The sequence below is a fragment of the Conger conger genome, chromosome 8 (genome assembly GCF_963514075.1).
Source record: "Conger conger chromosome 8, fConCon1.1, whole genome shotgun sequence".
Lineage (NCBI taxonomy): Eukaryota > Metazoa > Chordata > Actinopteri > Anguilliformes > Congridae > Conger > Conger conger.
Window position 1 is genome coordinate 36,039,198 of NC_083767.1, and position 16,962 is coordinate 36,056,159.

At 40.6% G+C, this 16,962-nt stretch overlaps 1 protein-coding gene across 2 annotated transcripts in view; it reads right to left on the bottom strand.

Moving 5' to 3' along the window:
- Positions 1-16,962, bottom strand: part of slc2a9l2 (solute carrier family 2 member 9, like 2) — a 158,170-nt gene that overhangs the window by 131,068 nt on the left and 10,140 nt on the right. Inside the window, exons 2-3 of one of the 2 annotated variants that reach the window (XM_061251989.1) lie at positions 14,031-14,189; positions 4,319-4,427 (exon numbers count right to left, since the gene is read on the bottom strand). In XM_061251989.1, the coding sequence (XP_061107973.1) occupies positions 4,319-4,408 (90 nt within the window). In that variant the 5' untranslated portion in view covers positions 4,409-4,427; positions 14,031-14,189. Of the gene's footprint in view, positions 1-4,318; positions 4,428-6,856; positions 6,989-14,030; positions 14,190-16,962 lie in introns of those variants that run through there. The other variant, XM_061251990.1, reaches the window with a different exon arrangement.

The window sequence follows — 16,962 nt, forward strand, 5'->3', positions numbered from 1 at the left end:
GTAACCTTGAGCAAATTGACCTCAATGCACCAATATACTGTATATCCAACTGTGTAACTGCATTCTTCATAAAGAATGCAACCTCCAATCCACACAAAGTGAAACGGTCATTTCACATACAGCATGTAACAGCAAATCTACACACAATGAAAAAGCCCTGAGCATTTAAACCTGTATACATCATCATAGCCTACTAAATATTGTAAATATTATATGTGCAGTGCAGTGCAGAAACTTGGGTCATGTTCCATAATTTTAAACTTTGATTACATTTTAGATACATTACTATTTAAAATGTACAGGCAGCCTTTGCACAATATCCCTGATAAATGCTTGTCGGATTGTCATGTGGTATGAGCTTAGCACAGAGAAAGTGGCTTATCACCATCATCACACATCCATTCACCTAACATGGTATAATTTGGATATATTTCATGCCTGTTATTGGCACACTTTTGTTTTGGAAGGCTCACATACACACAGACTGACACTTAGCAACAAACCAGCTCAAACCAGCTCATTATTTAAGTCTTTTATCCATTGATAGCTGTAAAAACATTTTTTCCCACGTATCAATGGTCAGGGCAAAACACACTTTTGCTTTCATAATCTTCTTTACTAGGACACTTACTCCCCAATAGGGAATATATTATTTTTTCCTTAAAGGGGTTAAAATAGAGAGTTGACAAGAGGGCAGCATTCCAAAGATTTTTGATGGATTCAAATTATTCTGAACATTTAGAAGAGTAAAACTTTGAAAGGTGAAGACAATCTACAAGATGTTTTTTTATAGAAAGTAGAATCCTGAACATAAATGAAGGTAGTCTTAGTCATTCATTCATTCATTGAAATAGACTCTTGTTATTATTTAAGCTATACTCTGTTGGCTTTCCCCATGGTGTTCTTAGCAGAAGCGCAGATGTGCTGGAATGTATGTGGGTGGGGTAAGGTCAGTCTGCTCGAGCCTAGAGCTGACCTATTTTGAGAATGAATCATTAGGACCAGGAAGATGTGAACTCACATCCCACTTACACATCACACTTACATTCTGAATACGGAAACAGACAACCCGTAATATGTACACACACACACACACACACACACACACATAATTAGGCTTTTGTTACAGGTGTCTCCAGTGACCGGAGCACTTGCATTAGCCACGGGAGAGCAACACCTCTCCATGCTGTAGATGCGCATGAATCATCCATTACCTATGACCTAGTGATTTGTCATTGTGGCAGAAAGACGTACCTCCCTTTGGATAAAAAAAAAACTTCTCAAAATGCATTAAAAAGAGAAAGCGTCAGGAGATGAAATGATCAAACGTCATTACAAACCCAAAATGCTGCGCTTACTGTTCAACATGATTGAAATTGAACAATTCTGATGGTGAAACTATCCTGTAGGCACTAGCAGTGTACATAATAAAATAAATGTAGTACAGGTGCAGTATATTGGTCACATACTCGCTAGCAGCGTGTTCAACAACAAGCTTCAGTTTTATTAATTAATACACTTCCAAGTCAAAGTAAAGCAGGTTTGGGTTGTGTAGTTATGTTTGTGTAATGACAGTAACAGCTGAATGCTTGGGTAATGACAGTAACAGTTGTATGTTTCTGTAATGACAGTTGCAGGTGCTTGTGTAATGACACTAACAGGTGTTTGTTTGGGTAATGGTAGTAACAGCTGCATGCTTGTGTAATGACAGTAAAAGCTGTTTGTTTCCATAATGGCAGTAGCAGGAGTTTCTGTAATGGTAGTAACAGCCACATGGTTGTGCAACGACAGTGATAGGTGTTTATATCTGAACCTACAGGAGATAGCCAGTCGTGCGTACAGCTGAACAAAATGTTCCACCGAGGTCGCTGGCTGGCCAGACCCGACAGCCCCACACCACGCTGGGGGCAAAGAGTGTCAGACTGACAGACTGTCATGGAGGGTTAGGCTCTTAATTTAACCGATCCTACAAGAGAGGATCCAAAAACAGGGCTCCAGCTTCTCTCTCGCCGTCCGTGTGTCTGTCTGTATAGTAATGGGCTTCTGGTAGCTTTAAATGAAGTTTAACATGTGGCAGTGAGGAAAGAACAGATCACAAACCCATAAGGAGACAGTGGCAATAAAAGTCTGCCCATGATTAGTTAACAGGCTATGTACACTCAGTGACCACTTTTAGGTAGAACTGTACACCAACTTGTTAATGCAAATATTTCATCAGCCAATCATGTGGCAGTAACTAAATGCATAAAAGCATGCAGATGTGGTCAAGAGGTTCAGTTGGTTTTAAGACCAAATGTCAGAATAGGGAAGAAATGTGATCTTTGACCGTGGAATGCTTGTTGGTGCCAGACAGGGTGATTTGAGTATCTCAGAAATTCATGATCTCCTGGTATTTTCACGCACAACATTCTCTAGATTTTGCAGAGAATGGTGCGAAAAACAAGAAAACATCCAGTGAGCAGCAGTTTTGCGGGCAGAAATGTGTTGTTAATGAGAGAGGTCAGAGGAAAAGGGCCAGACTGGTGGAAGCTGATAGGAAGGTGACAGTAACACAAATAACCACACATTACGACAGTGGTATGCAGAGGAGCATCTCTGATCACGCAATGTGTCAAACCTCTAAGTGGATCGGCTACAGCAGCAGAGGACCAATATGTCTAAAACATAAGTCTAATAAAAAGTGCTCACTGAGTGTATTTCAACAGGGTGATATATTTAGTGTCATTTCAACACTGACAATTTGAGTACAACACTGAGCACAATTTCCTCCAGAGTACTCTGTGACAGCTGAATGAACACTGCATACTGAGAATATAAGTAAATTGTTTCATCACGCAATGTTTACAATATTACTTACAGTTTTAGTTTTTGTCCATGTACTTCATAGCCAGAACCTTTTTTTTCCAATGCGTAAATACCAGCAATGTGCAGTGTGGGATGTGGTGTGGAACCCACTGGCTAAGACATGAGCTTTTCCTTTGACAGTCCCCTAGTTTCTGTTCACTGAAAAGAGTGAAGTCAGGTGATCCAGCAAATGCAGCAATGCTCCCTGCCTCAAGGACACAGCATGCCCTGAGTCTAGTGCTCTTAGCCCATTATGGACTAAGGCTGTTATGTTCCTGTGTTCTGTCTGTTAGTTTATCATTGTTTATTATTGTTATTCTTGTTATATATTATTTTTCATATTCATGTCTGGTGTTCTGTTTATAGTCATTAGTTTGCACTCGTCTTCCCCTGTGATGTCTGAGTCTGAATGTTTACTAGCCCAGTCAGTCCCTTGTCTGCGTGCCCCACTATTCGGGTGTTTACGGTAGTTCCTTCCTTCCAATCTTGCATTCCTTACTTCCTGCTTTCTCTCCATTTCATGTTTGTACATAGCACTAATATACTAATCCCAATTAACATAGAATTTGTACAGTACTAATTATACTAACACACTAATATGTTTGTCAAACTAACAAACTAACATTCACTAGTTTTGGGTATTTGTAATTTAAATCACTTAACTAACTTACTAACTTACTTACTCTGTTCTGTAACTCCGCCTCCCTATTCTATCACTGATTACTTGCTTAGTTTCAGCGAAGTATTCGCACCTGTCTCTCCTTATCTCTGCGTCTCCTGATTCTCTGCAATTGTCTACTCTCTAGTCTAGTTTATTTGTTAGACCACCCTCACTCCCATGCCCCGCCTAGTTTGTCTCATTTCCCTGTGTATTTATACCTGTCCTTTTCAGTAGCACGCTGCTAGTTTGTCTTGTCCTGTTTTCTTGTCCTGAGCCCTTGATTCCTTCCCCCAGTTCTAGCCTCCTTGTTTCCTTGCCCTCGCCCTTGCCCTTGCCCTCGCCCTCGCCCTTGTTTATCTGGATCTCTGGTTCTGAACCCTGCCTGCTTCCCTGGACTCTTCTTTGCTTTGTGGATATCTGTACCCCCTGGTTTTTGACCCTGGTCTGTTTTTTGACTCCGCTCTGTCTGCCCCTTTTGAAATTAAACCTGCCATTTTTCCGCACCCCTGTTCCCCCCGGCATAACAAAGGCACCCTATAGAAAACCCATAGAAATGTCTCGGAATCGCAAAGCACTTCAACAGCCAATCATCTTGAAAAACGGTCATACGATCAAATACAACGCTAGCGTAGCATCCATCTGTGAAGGGAGATGTAACGTGCAGGTCGCATTCACCCATAAGAGGTTAAACTCACTATGAGCTTCTAGCGTTGTCCATGGTTAACTCCAGCTAGCTGCAGAAGCTTTAATACAGGCCTGCTCTGGGTTACCTGTAGCATAATGGGCAGAAGAAAAGCATGGAGATTTCCTTACCTTCTTTGGCTGTGCCTGAGGTGTGCTGGCTCCATTATGTTCTGTTTTAGCCTCCGTTTTCTGTGTTCTTTCAGTCCCATCTTCTACCATCTTTCACGGTGTCGGAACACTGAAATCAAAACGAAATACAACCTTCAAAATCTCAACCACAAACAGTGAGCACTAGGGTGCCTGTGTAATGGTTAACATGTATTCAGTACATACAGTACCTTTTAGGCAGTGGTAAAGGTCTGTTCATTCTAGAACAGGGGTCACCAACCTTTTTGAAACTGAGAGCTACTTCATGGGTACTGAGTCACACTAAGGGCTACCAGTTTGTTTTGTCACGCGCACAATACTGACCTTTGAACTAGAGTAGGTCAGAGTTCACCTAAACTTATCTAAACTTCATGTATAATAAACATATTTTTAAGATATTGTCATTTTTAAATCTATATAAATGCAAGTGTGATAAAAAAAAAATAGCAACAGAATAAAATTAAATTTTAGATGCAGCTCTCTAGTGAGTTGTGCTATTTTTAGAACAGGCCTGTGGGCGACTCATGTGGGCCTTGGGGGCGACCTGGTGCCCGCGGGCACCGTGTTGGTGACCCCTGTTCTAGAACAACAAACCCAAAAGACATTCTGAAGTAGTTAGTGGACAACTGAACAGACAACATTTCTTGGTGGGAGGTGGGGGGAGGGGTGCAGAAGGAACGTTCACCAGGGGTGACATTGGCTCAGGAGAGCAGTCACCTGGTTTGCCGGTTCGATCAGGCCCTGGGTGTGTCTAAGTGTCCCTGAGCAAGACATCGGATTTGTACCTAGGCAATAGTTTTGGAACTTTTCAACCCCCATAGGCTGCACAAGAGCACAGGCCTCCCAAACTACCTGAGTAAGTTGCTGCTATGGGACAGGTCCCCAAAAAAATCTTTGTAAAAGTGATGGGAATGTGTTTCACTGTTGAACACTGATACGTTCATTGTTTGGTGCAGTAGCTAAAAATTCAAGCATGCAAAATAGAATGCTCAGCACAAAAAACGGCAGTATCTGAAATATAAATGACATACAGCAATTTCTCATTTGGGTTTGCCTACTGATCAAATGGGGTGTCTATAGTCTGCCATCTTGTGGTTCTTTTTAGACATTACTGTAAGATACACAGTACTCTGGAGCTTTTCAATGAATTGTACATCAACCTGCATTGCTTCAGTCCTGTACAAATAGATTGGACATGAAAAAATGCTTTGGATAAATGTATCTACTAAATGCCTAAAGAATAATAAATAAATGAATATAATGGCCATCTTGCATTACATCATATATGTTTTCGGGGCAAATTCCATTTCAATTCAGTCAGTTCAGGAAATTTCAATTTAATTTAGTTTCCTGACCTGAACATTAAATAAATTACTTCCTGGTTCTATTGCATGCTCTATAGCAAATATGTCATAAATATTTTAAATATCAATGAGATTGAAAAATGAAAAAGAAAGTTTCCTTCCAGATATGTACCTGCTGAATTATTTAGATATGTCAACATAACCAAACGCAGCCAAAGTGCCCTCTATAGGATTTTAAGAATAACACAAAATAATATAATGTGTGATATTATATGTGGTATATAGGGTGACCAGATGTCTCGCTTTTCACAGGACAGCCTCAGAATTCAACCCCTTTTCACATGTCCCGGCTTATTCTGAGAAGATTTAGATTGTGTCTCATATTTCCATTGTGCCATATTTTAATGGGGTTTCTGACTATAATATATTACACATATAAGAACAAATATGATATATGTATGTGAAATGGACTTCATTCTGTTCCATATTTTTTTAGTTTGACGAGAATTTGGTGTGTTTGAAATGTACCTTCATCTTTGTTTGTTTTTCCAAACAAACAGACACTCAATCAGAGTCAAACGGGAATAAAATAAAACAAAATCAGTTTGCTTTTCAAGAAGGTAATATAATTTCTTCTGCAATTACTTTTCACACATGCTATCAACAACTGGGTAAATACCCGGCAACTGAGAACAACAACAACAACAACATACGGTTATGGATTAAAAACTGTGTGTTGACAGTGTTAAGAAGGAATTAAATCTCTATACCAGAGCAACTGTGTGTAACTGGTGCCCTTCAGGCAAAACACAGCTTACTGTAGTTATACTCTGGCCCGTTATAGTAAACGTTCAAATGCATTAGCACACCTGCATTGTGTCAGCACACCTCGCATCCACACTCATTTATTTCTGTATTTATTTTGAAAGATTTTTTGAGATTTACAAATCTTCAGATTTTTGTCCCATTTCCTCCCAACTGTGGTAGCCAGTTCCATTCCATTTGCCTATGTTAGCTGAGGATACACTGCTACGACCCCGTCCAACGGCAGCCCAGGAGATCTAGCGAACTAGAGAACGCCACGCCTTCTACAAGCTGCATCGTCTCATAGCCTCTGCGACCGTGACTCCGAGGTGACCAGGGCGCTATACCCACTATCTTTAAGCAGACTACAGTCCCCATGAGAAGCAGTAAAATAAAACTGCTCTGCACTTACACTCTCCAGGCAGCAGGGAACAGGAAGGCTGAGAAGAGGCTGAACGATGCGGACGGCCAGTAGACATCCCTACACTCCCCTGTTCGTACGCTACGGCTGAAGATCGAAGTTCCGATGATGACCCGATATGCTTTTTTTGTGTCGTTTTTATTTGCCATGCTCACTGAACTTGCTTGCGTGCTCTGCACGCCCATGTTTCCCCGATTGTGTGCAAAGTCCGGTCTGTGTGTGCTGGGACAGACGGCCTTGATTCGTCTGCCCGAATGTAAAGTTCACTGTTCCCCACGTTTCATCTGCCAGGCCTTCAACTCTAACACAATCACTGAAGTTAGACCGGCCTGATCAAACAGCACTGGTCTCACACACACTCACACACACACACACACACACACACACACACACACACACACACTGTAATGAACACTAAAAGCAGAATTCAGTTTATGCCTATAGTGGTTGATCTCATGTGTTTTAGGTTTTAGTATATATACGCAGATCTGCTGACATTTACTGCACACTTAGGCACACAAACATGCACATAAGCACAAACACAACACCAGACATGTACACATACAGACTGACAGAGACACACACACACAGACACCTTTTATGACACCATAATCCCTATCTCAAATTATACAATAGGAGCATTCCTTCAAGAATCCTACAACATCATTTGTCACTCACCATAATATTGTTTTACAAACTGTAACTCAAATAATTTTGATATCAAATATCCTTTGGTGTAATCAGATAACTGGTATAGGAGTGGCCTAAAGATAAAAGACACGGGCATGGACAGAAAATCAATATATTCACATAACATACAGTACTGTCAAAAGTCATAGGCAGGCCAGATTATTTTTTATATACATTTGGTAACATAAACATTAAAGAAGAAAAGCATTTATTATTTTTAAACTTGTCATTTCATCTTTTTTGAAAGCATCGTTGCTTTATAGAATGTTCCTAAGACTTTTAAGCAGTACTGTAACAAGGATTTCCAAGTTCAAGTATAAGTGTCAAATATATCCTTGATGGGAAACCTAATGCTAATTGCCCGGAAAGTAAAGATTAACAAAGCCCCAGTGTAGCCACGATAAGATTCGCTCAGCTGTTGGGCCCTTGAGCAAGGCCATTAGTCCTGCATTGCTCCAGGGGGGTTTGTCCCCTGCTTACTCCAATCAACTGTAAGTTGCTTTGGATAAAAGCAATTAAAAGCATCAGCTAAATAGCAAATTATTATTATTACAAAGCTGTACTAATCTTTATTTTCTGGTGCTCTTAATGTTTCCAAACTGATATTCTGTTTTTTGTTTTTTTTAGATTTAGATTTTAGTATTCAGGTAATATTTAGGAATGAGAGACCATCTAAAAATTCAATTCTATGAATTAATTGGTGCATAAATTTCACAAAGAACTACAGAGACAAAAATAACATTCAATTATTTCAATATTGATTTTCTCATGTCAAATAAACTTCTGCTATTTGAGGCTGATGAATTCCAATGCATCTGCCTCATTACTAATTGGTGAAAAACAAGAATATTTGTCAGTATTTGAAAATTGAGGCTGTACCTTTAAGCTTGTCTTGGAATTCATATACATTTCCTTAAGGTAAAATAACAGCATGGTGTATGATAAAACCCATACTTTATTAGTTGCACTGGAGATAATTGCAGTTATATAATATTATATGCTATCATACGATAAAGTTCACGGAATCATACTCTACTGGCCTGTGGCCTGGTTAGGAATGTCCTGTGCAAAGTCTGTGTTTGACGATGCAATATCAGTCTTTCAAATTGCCCCAATAGGGATTTTAACCTGGAATTTCTGTGTCACATATCAGGTGTAGCCAGCAGACCTGGCTCAAAAAATAGTTTTGGATTCAATGACTTTTCTGTGCTCGGTTGATCCTGCTGCCATTGATTATAGAAGTATAAGGTTCTAACTGAAAACCTTTTGACAAAAATGACTGTGTTATAAATGTTGTTTATAGGGCATAAGAATACTGTTTCAAAGTATGAAAAAAGGTTTTACCTGCTTGGAGCCCATTCACTTTAGTATCTTTGAAATAGTATCTCAAAACCACTCAGAACGCAGATAGAACCTTATAATTCAGGTTAATAGAGGTTTGCACTTTTTGAGAGTATTTCATAGGTTCTACTACACCAGAGAATCTCAGCAAAGCATCTTTTTTTTTTTTTTACTTTATTACACCAACTTATTCATGTTATTATCCAATCAGGCAATTGTGTGGCAGCAGTGCAGTGCATACAATCATGTAGATTCTGGTCAGGAGCTTCAGTTAATGTTCACATCAACCATCAGAATGGGGAAAAATATAATCTAAGTGACTTTGACCATGGAATGATTGTTGGTGGCAGACAGGGTGGTTTGAGTATCTCAGAAACTGCTGATCTGCTGGGATTTTCATGCACACTAGTCTCTAGAGTTTGCAAAGAATGATGCAAAAAAAAATCCTGTGAGCAGGCAGAAATGCCTTGTTAATGAGATACATCACTGGAGAATGGCCAGACTGGTCAAAGCTGACAGGAAGGTGACAGTAATGCAAATATGTTATGTGACAGTGGTATGCAGAAGAGCCTCTCGGAAAACACACAATGCATCATAAGTGGATAGCTATCAAAAAAAGAAGTCAAATAAATACCTAATACAGCACTCACTGTGTGTATCCCACAGTGAACCAACCAAAACAAAGTGTTACTCCATGGTTAGAGTTTGTTTACCTGCAAATCTCAGTGACTCACAATATGGTCATGCACTTGTGACATGGCTCTCCGAAGTAATTCAATTATTTGGGAAAGACATGGCACTTTTTTTTGTTTTGTTTCAAGATTTTTTCAATTTTTCTCCTAATTTGGTTGTCAATTGCACTCTGTTTATTACAATCACCCAAGTTGAGGAAACATCACTACAACCCTGTCCCCCGGTGGCTGGAAGGAGATCAACATGTCTTGGTCTCGTGGCCTGGACCGTGATTCCGGGGCATCCAGGGTGCTTTTTGTATGCGGTGATCCTCCCCTGCTGAGTCCCTTCCCCCTCCCTCGGAGCTGCGGTCCAATTATGCCTCTCCCTATGCCATACTCGGCTTTAGCAGGACCGGTCCTCTGTGTGCAACTGCATCGAACTGGTGCCTTAACCATGTACCACAGCGGCCAATTTAACTTCTGTTCCGTCTCTTATTGCACTCGTTATTGTTTCAATACACCAAACAAGATCAGTAGAGTGTTGGATAGTATTTGAATGCAAAACAATTACGTATTTGACCCAGGTCTGGTAGCCAGGTCAGCCCTACAGACACAGTGCTCTCCTGTTGCTCCCAGCCTGACAGGATTAGATATGACAGATCCTTTATGATGACCAGCCCTAAAGAATGTCACAACACCAACTGACCCTCATCCAACGCTCATCTCTGTGACACACTTCTGTACGGAGGAGAAGGGGGCAGAGCGGTTCACTGACAGAACAGAGGGGCCTTGTAACAGAGGTCAAAGGTCATTCTGTGAGCTTGTTCATAGGCTGAGAATGAAGTACATCCATACTGGGGAATCTAAGAACTGGGAAGGGGATAACTGCAGAATTTCAGTCCATCAGTGGCAAGTTGAGTACAAGTGCGTGGGTGGAAAGACAATGGCTATGCGTGGATAGAAGGGCCACACTGCGAAAGTAGCAGCATGAGAAGGATAGAGACTGAAGAGATTCTGAAACAAATTGTTCTATCGAGAGATAAGACACTGGTGATTATATACATATGGCAATACATGGAGTCATATGCAAAAATGTAGGCACCTCTGGTCAAAAAGCCTTTTACAATCAATATCTTAGTGAACAGAAGCGAACCTGACCTCTAACAAAGTATAATATTCTTCCGCCTTCTTGAATGTTCGGTACATTTGAGATCTCCCCACAGATTTTCAATAATATTCAAGCCTGGCAGTCATTCAAAAACCTTCATTTGTCTTTCCTGGAGGTACGTCATGGTTGTTTTTGGATCATTTTCTTGCTGGAATATCCAAACTATCTTCAACTTCAATTTCTGGACTGACTGGAATTAGCCTCAATAATTTCTTGATATTTAATGGAATCCATTCTTTCTTCCACTCACACAATGTTTCCTGTGCCTCCAGCGGGCACATAACCCCAAAGCATAATGGATCCACCTCCATGCTTAACACTTGGTGTTCTTCTATATAAAGGATTCACCCTTTTTTCTTCAAAAGACACCTTCTTTGGTGATGGCCAAAAAGTTACATTTTGGTTTTGTCAGTCCAAAGCACATTATTCCAAAAGGCTTCAGGCTTCTTAATTTGTTATATATATTTTTTTGCATATGGTTCAGAGGCTTCATTTTGTGTTGAGCTCATATGAAAGGCTTCCTTCTGGCAACACTGCCATGTAGGTCTTTGTTGTTTAAAGCATGTTTTATTGTTGTCCTGTGAACAGCTAGACCTGTGTCTGCCACTATGTTTTTGCAGATCTTTTGCAGTGAAGTGTGGGTTCTTCTGAGACTTTTTCACAATGTCTCAGGCCATAGCCTTGGACTTCTTGATGGAAATTAACTTCAGAATAAAAAGTTCAGCCCTGGAATTATATTCGCCTGATTCATTGAAGCCATAATGAGTAAATCACCTGGGTCTGGGCCTTAGTAATCTTTTTTATTTTATTTTAAATAACAAAGAATAATCCAAAAGGGTTCCCACACTTTTGCACAGGGTCCTTGTTTATCATTTAAACTTTAAACATGAAAATAAAAAGCAATTTTGCTTAAAAATTTGCAGAAATGTCTCAGGTCTCTGTAACATTTACAGTTATGGTATGCTTTCCCTCACGTACAGATTAATTGTAAAAGGCATTTAGGGGTGCCCAAATTTGAGCAAACCACTGTATTTCTGGATCAGGGCTACTGAGGGCATTCATTCTGCTAAGGCATTGTTGTAGTGTATGGTATCAAACACACAGCCACAGCCAGTGGTGAAGGAGGGTTTTGTCAGTGGTGAAAGAGGGTGTTGCTCGGCCAGGTTGATCGACAGGGGGCTCATTCCAATCGCTTATCTTTCACCTCTTTCTTCTTTTCCTTGCTTTTGACCTGGAAATCGATTGAGGTCCGCCATCTTTATGGACTTTAAACCCATTACATATGACTTCTAGGAGTTAGACGTAGAAGTTAGGAACTCCCGAACTTTCCTTTGTGGAAGGAAACATGAGCGTAGTCTTTTCCGAAGTTTTTTTTTTTTTTTTAGAAAGTGGGACATGACCTGTGGGTCCACATCTACCCATCTGCCACGCGACTTCAAACTGACGTTTGAAGGAGCAATGACATTTCATTTGCCAATTCATGTTCTTGATTCCCCGTCTTAACTTCTTTATCTAGCCTCTACTCGAACTAGGTGAAAATAGAAAAATAAGCAATTGGAATGAGCCCCACGTGCTTGCAAGTCCAACTGTTGACCTTGACATGAAGTGTCTTCCTCAAACTCATGTCTGTATAAACAACTTACAAACTGTGGTGCCATAAGAAGCAGCCCTGGTTCGTGCTCCTGAGGAGACAGACCTGAGTCAAATACTTTACTTTACTCCACGCTTTACTGAGCTTGTCTGGAGTATTGAAACCGTTATGTAATTGACCAAGATCTGGAGGACACCACAGGCTTATTGGACTCTTCGGCACAGCTGCTAAATATGGCATTCCACCATCTGGATATAAAGGAGGAAATATCAAATATTTTAGAATAATATTTATATATCTATAAATATTTATATTCTCAGCCCCAGTCTGAACTTTTTGCCTTGTTTAGAGCTATGAGGTGTACCATCCTGAGGGAGAAGTAGAAAGAGTACTTGCTACCTTATGATTTTTAAGCATACCTTAAGGTTGTTTCAAGATATTCCCGCTGTTAAAAAAAACATGTATGGACCTTGGTGAAAGGCGAACATAACAAAGCCTTGAATAAAAAGAAAATGGAAAGAAACCCCAACTGGAGGGTATAAGAAGGACGAAGAACTTCCGACTCCAGAATTTCAAAACTACTTTTTACATTTTCCTTTTCTTAAAAATGAAATAAATAGTGTTATGCCTTAAATAGACTCCCAAATGTATTTCTGAAGCTTGCTCTGTCACAAGAAGCACACTCCTTCTGCAACGGTTCGAAGCACAAAGCCAACCACTTCATCATCACATTTGTCGGCAAATGCATTATGACATAATCAAAAAGAAATATAACAACAAATTGTTTTCCCTTGCACCAGAACACCTGTTGTTACAAGGTATGACTATGAGCACGCTGATAATCGCAAACTCCCCTCCATTAGCCCCCAATCCAAATATTACCCCTCCGTCCCACAGACACACACACACACACACACACACACACAGCGATCTTAATAAAACCTTTTTATTTTTTTATTTTATTCAGCCCCCCTTGTTTTAACTTGTTAATGGCAGTCACAGGATGCCTTGTGCCTGTGTGGGGATGCCTGCTTTACAATCCTCCCTAGGTGCTGTTACACCAGAGCGTGGGGTTCCAGCCACAGTTGGAGTGCGCTTTCTCTGTCAGACCCTGCTGGTAGGGTCTTCGGAGTTAAAGGGAGAAATTGTTACTCCTTAAGTTCTCTGTACCAGGCCAGTGGGGGTCATGACTACAGAGGATCAACACCTCTTTCAGAACCAGGAGCTGAACCAATCAGCACTCCTAAATGTTATATGTATTCAATTCCTTAGCAAACATCTTTACCGGATAACTTTTATACCTTCATTTAATTTTTGCTTTTTAATAATCATTCATTTTCATTTAAAAAAATGTAAAAGCATTATACATAAAAAATTATATTTACAAACTAGTGAATTTGTTTTTCTTCAAGTCAATGTTCTACAACACTGCTTTCCATTACCAGTAGTGATTGTGACATCAACATTAGAATGTTCAGATATAAATATTATAATCCCATATTTCTGATCTCATGCTTTAAAGGGTTAACCGGCACAGACAGAAGGCTGACCACTGAAATGTCAAGAGGCCCTTTTACCTCAGAGCACGTCTTCTGCGACCCACTTTGAGGACAGCAGGGATTCCATTAGCTAAATAAGGGTATGCTAAGCGCTTTCAACATGCCAGACGACTGACTGAGGGTCAGACAGGGCAATACTCACAGACAAGAAGGTGCAGACGCACTTCAGCCGGCAGTGTTTTGTGATGCACAGTGGGTAATCCGGTTCGACGACCGCTTCTCTTTGAAAGGGGTCGCTGGGTTACCGGGCGGAGAATGCCTGCACCTGTCTGCGCTGGTGCTGTGCTGGAGCAGACGGTCTCTGTGTGCGGGAGGAAGGCTGTGGTGAGCTGTGCTCTGGGCGCAGGAAGCTCAATGTAGGCAGGAGGTGGACCTGGGACTAGGGAAGGTACACCTCAGCTGAAGACAGCTGCCATGGAAAATGATTAACACAGCGGCATGTATATACGCATGCCTGTAGACACACACACACACACACACACACACACACACACACACACACAAGTACGCAAATGCACTCTGACACAAACTACAAACTCATGTCTGTGTTCACAGACATATTTGCTTGAACATAAAAACACACACATAAACACTCTTGGATTGGAACAGCACAGAAAAGGTTTGTGTATGTTTGTGTATGCATTATCTGTGGACATATAAACATACACCCACACAAATAAGTATATACAGTATGCCATGAGAGTAGATTTCCGAAATGTTTCCAAAATCAGAGATCAGAAACGTTGCTTAAACAACATGAACCTTTTTGTTGAGTCATGATTAATGATTGATCCTGAAAAGGACAGCCTTTTTTAAAGGACAGCCTTCACAGCACCACAGTGGTTAAGATCTCTAACATGCGCTTGGGAGAAGTAATATTATTTGAGTTGTGTGTAACATTGACGCCACAGCCTCTGGTTGCTGAAGAGAAGGTAGGTTGACCCTTGTTGATGTCACAGATGATAGACGGTGAGATATGTCTGCTGCTCAAGGCTCATCTCCAAGGAGACGGAAGTGTCATGTCATAGTCTTTCTTTACACATATTAGTTTTTCCATTGGTTAGATGCATTGTTGGCAACTATTCTAAGACCACAAATGCAGTGATGCAATGATCACAACTTCAAATGCGGGAATGCGGGAAAGTTGTCACGTTTCAGGTCTGTCTCACCATGTTTTATGTTGATTTATGTTTATTCATGTTGTCTTAGTCACGTAGTGTCTTATCATGTATTATGTTAGTCTAGGTTCGTCATGTTGTTTAGTTTATTTCTTGTTACGATTTATTTTCTCGTCATGTCTAGTTATATTTCGTTACGATTATATTACCTGGTTATGTTGAGTGATTATCGTCTTAGTTTCGCTTTGTGTTATGTTTCGATTTATGTTTATTGTTTCGTTAACTGGTCGTTGTTATGCATACACTTTTACATGTTTTTCCGCAAACCTTGCGTTCCGCCTTTTCTCTCTCTCTCTCTCTCTCTCGTTCTGTCCTTCACTCCCCTAATGTTTCTATTTGTCTATTTACTAAAACTACTAACGCTAGATCAGGATTGGGTAGAAACTAACAAGACTAATCATGTGTTCATGTTACCTTACATTTCTCGTGCATGTCATTTACTAATTTACTAATGCTAGGGCAGGATAGGTTTATTACTAACGATTACTAATCTCCTTGTTAAACTTGTCATCCATCGCACCTGTTTTCCATTTCCTTGCTACGCTCTAACTAATTGTCTACACCTGTCTACACCTGCATTTATAGCCCAGTCGCGCAACTGTTCACTGCGAAATTGTCTGCCTCTGTTTTCCACGCAACTCTTGAGCATTATTTACTGTTTGATTACACGTTACGATCCACGCCTGTTTACTGACCATCGATTATTGATTTCTGTTTTGTGACCTTCGTTTTGTTTCTTGACTACGTCCCCGCCTACCGTTTTTGTACTTTTGCCCCGCTGATTGTTTCATGGTTTCGACTCCCGCTTCGCCCACGACTACGCCTCTGCCTGCCGTCCGCCTGTTCATCTGCCCCGCTGACAGCTCCCCTGCTACCGGACCTCCCTGCACGCCTACCGACTACGAGTTTGCCTCTTCCCTCGGCACCGTGCTTTTTGTTTGTTTTGTATTTGTTTGGCTGGATCTTCGTGTATGGACATTGCTTGTGTTGACTACGCTCCTGGGACTCGTCCCGAATAAAGCCCTAACGGGACTTTATTTTACTATTGTTTCTGAGTCGTGCATTTTGGGTCCAACCCCCACGCACCCGTTTCAAAAGTCTTAATGATTTCTGGTTCTCTTCACACAACTATAACATTGAAAACACGATTTGCAAAACATTTAGCACAATTCAGACAGAGTACAAATTTTACCTTTGCTCACAATATTCTCAAGCTTTTCCCAATATAGAGAAATCATTTGCAGCTAGGGATGCCACATTTGATTCGTGAAAAACCGGGACATTTCATACGCAACGTGGGGTGTTAAACCATGTTTGCAAATATACTATGCTGTAGTGTAGGACTCCCTATTGCCTCTCTTACCTCTATTTGTCCTGACGTAGATGCACCTTGTGGCAACCAGAGGGGGAATCAGGGAGATGTGCATATAATCATACTTAACTGAGATCTTGGCTTGACACAAAATACATGTGGCGGAGAACGGGTCTCCTTGGGTTGGTCTCTTTTTGCCAAGAGTTGTACGTTGTACATATATATAAATATAGAGATTTTTTTTTTTGCTGCCGGTTGCTTGTCTGATTTTGTTTTCTTGTCCTCCTCTCCCCCCATTTTATAAAACCGACAAAAATAAATAAATAAATAAATAAATAAATCAGAAGTATTGGCCGATTACCTCCAGGCTAGTAGCTAGCTGAACTTTCCTACGGTGGGGTTGTTGAAGTGAATGCACACGCCAGACTCACAGCCCATACAGCAGTTGCTAGGTGATAAGGTAAACTTTCGTATTTCCACTACTAATTAAAAAGAAGTATAGGCATACGGCCAATCGTCGCTGTGTTTTACTCATTATTACCTGTTTACAGACATGGGATTGGATGTCTAAACGTAAAGAAAAA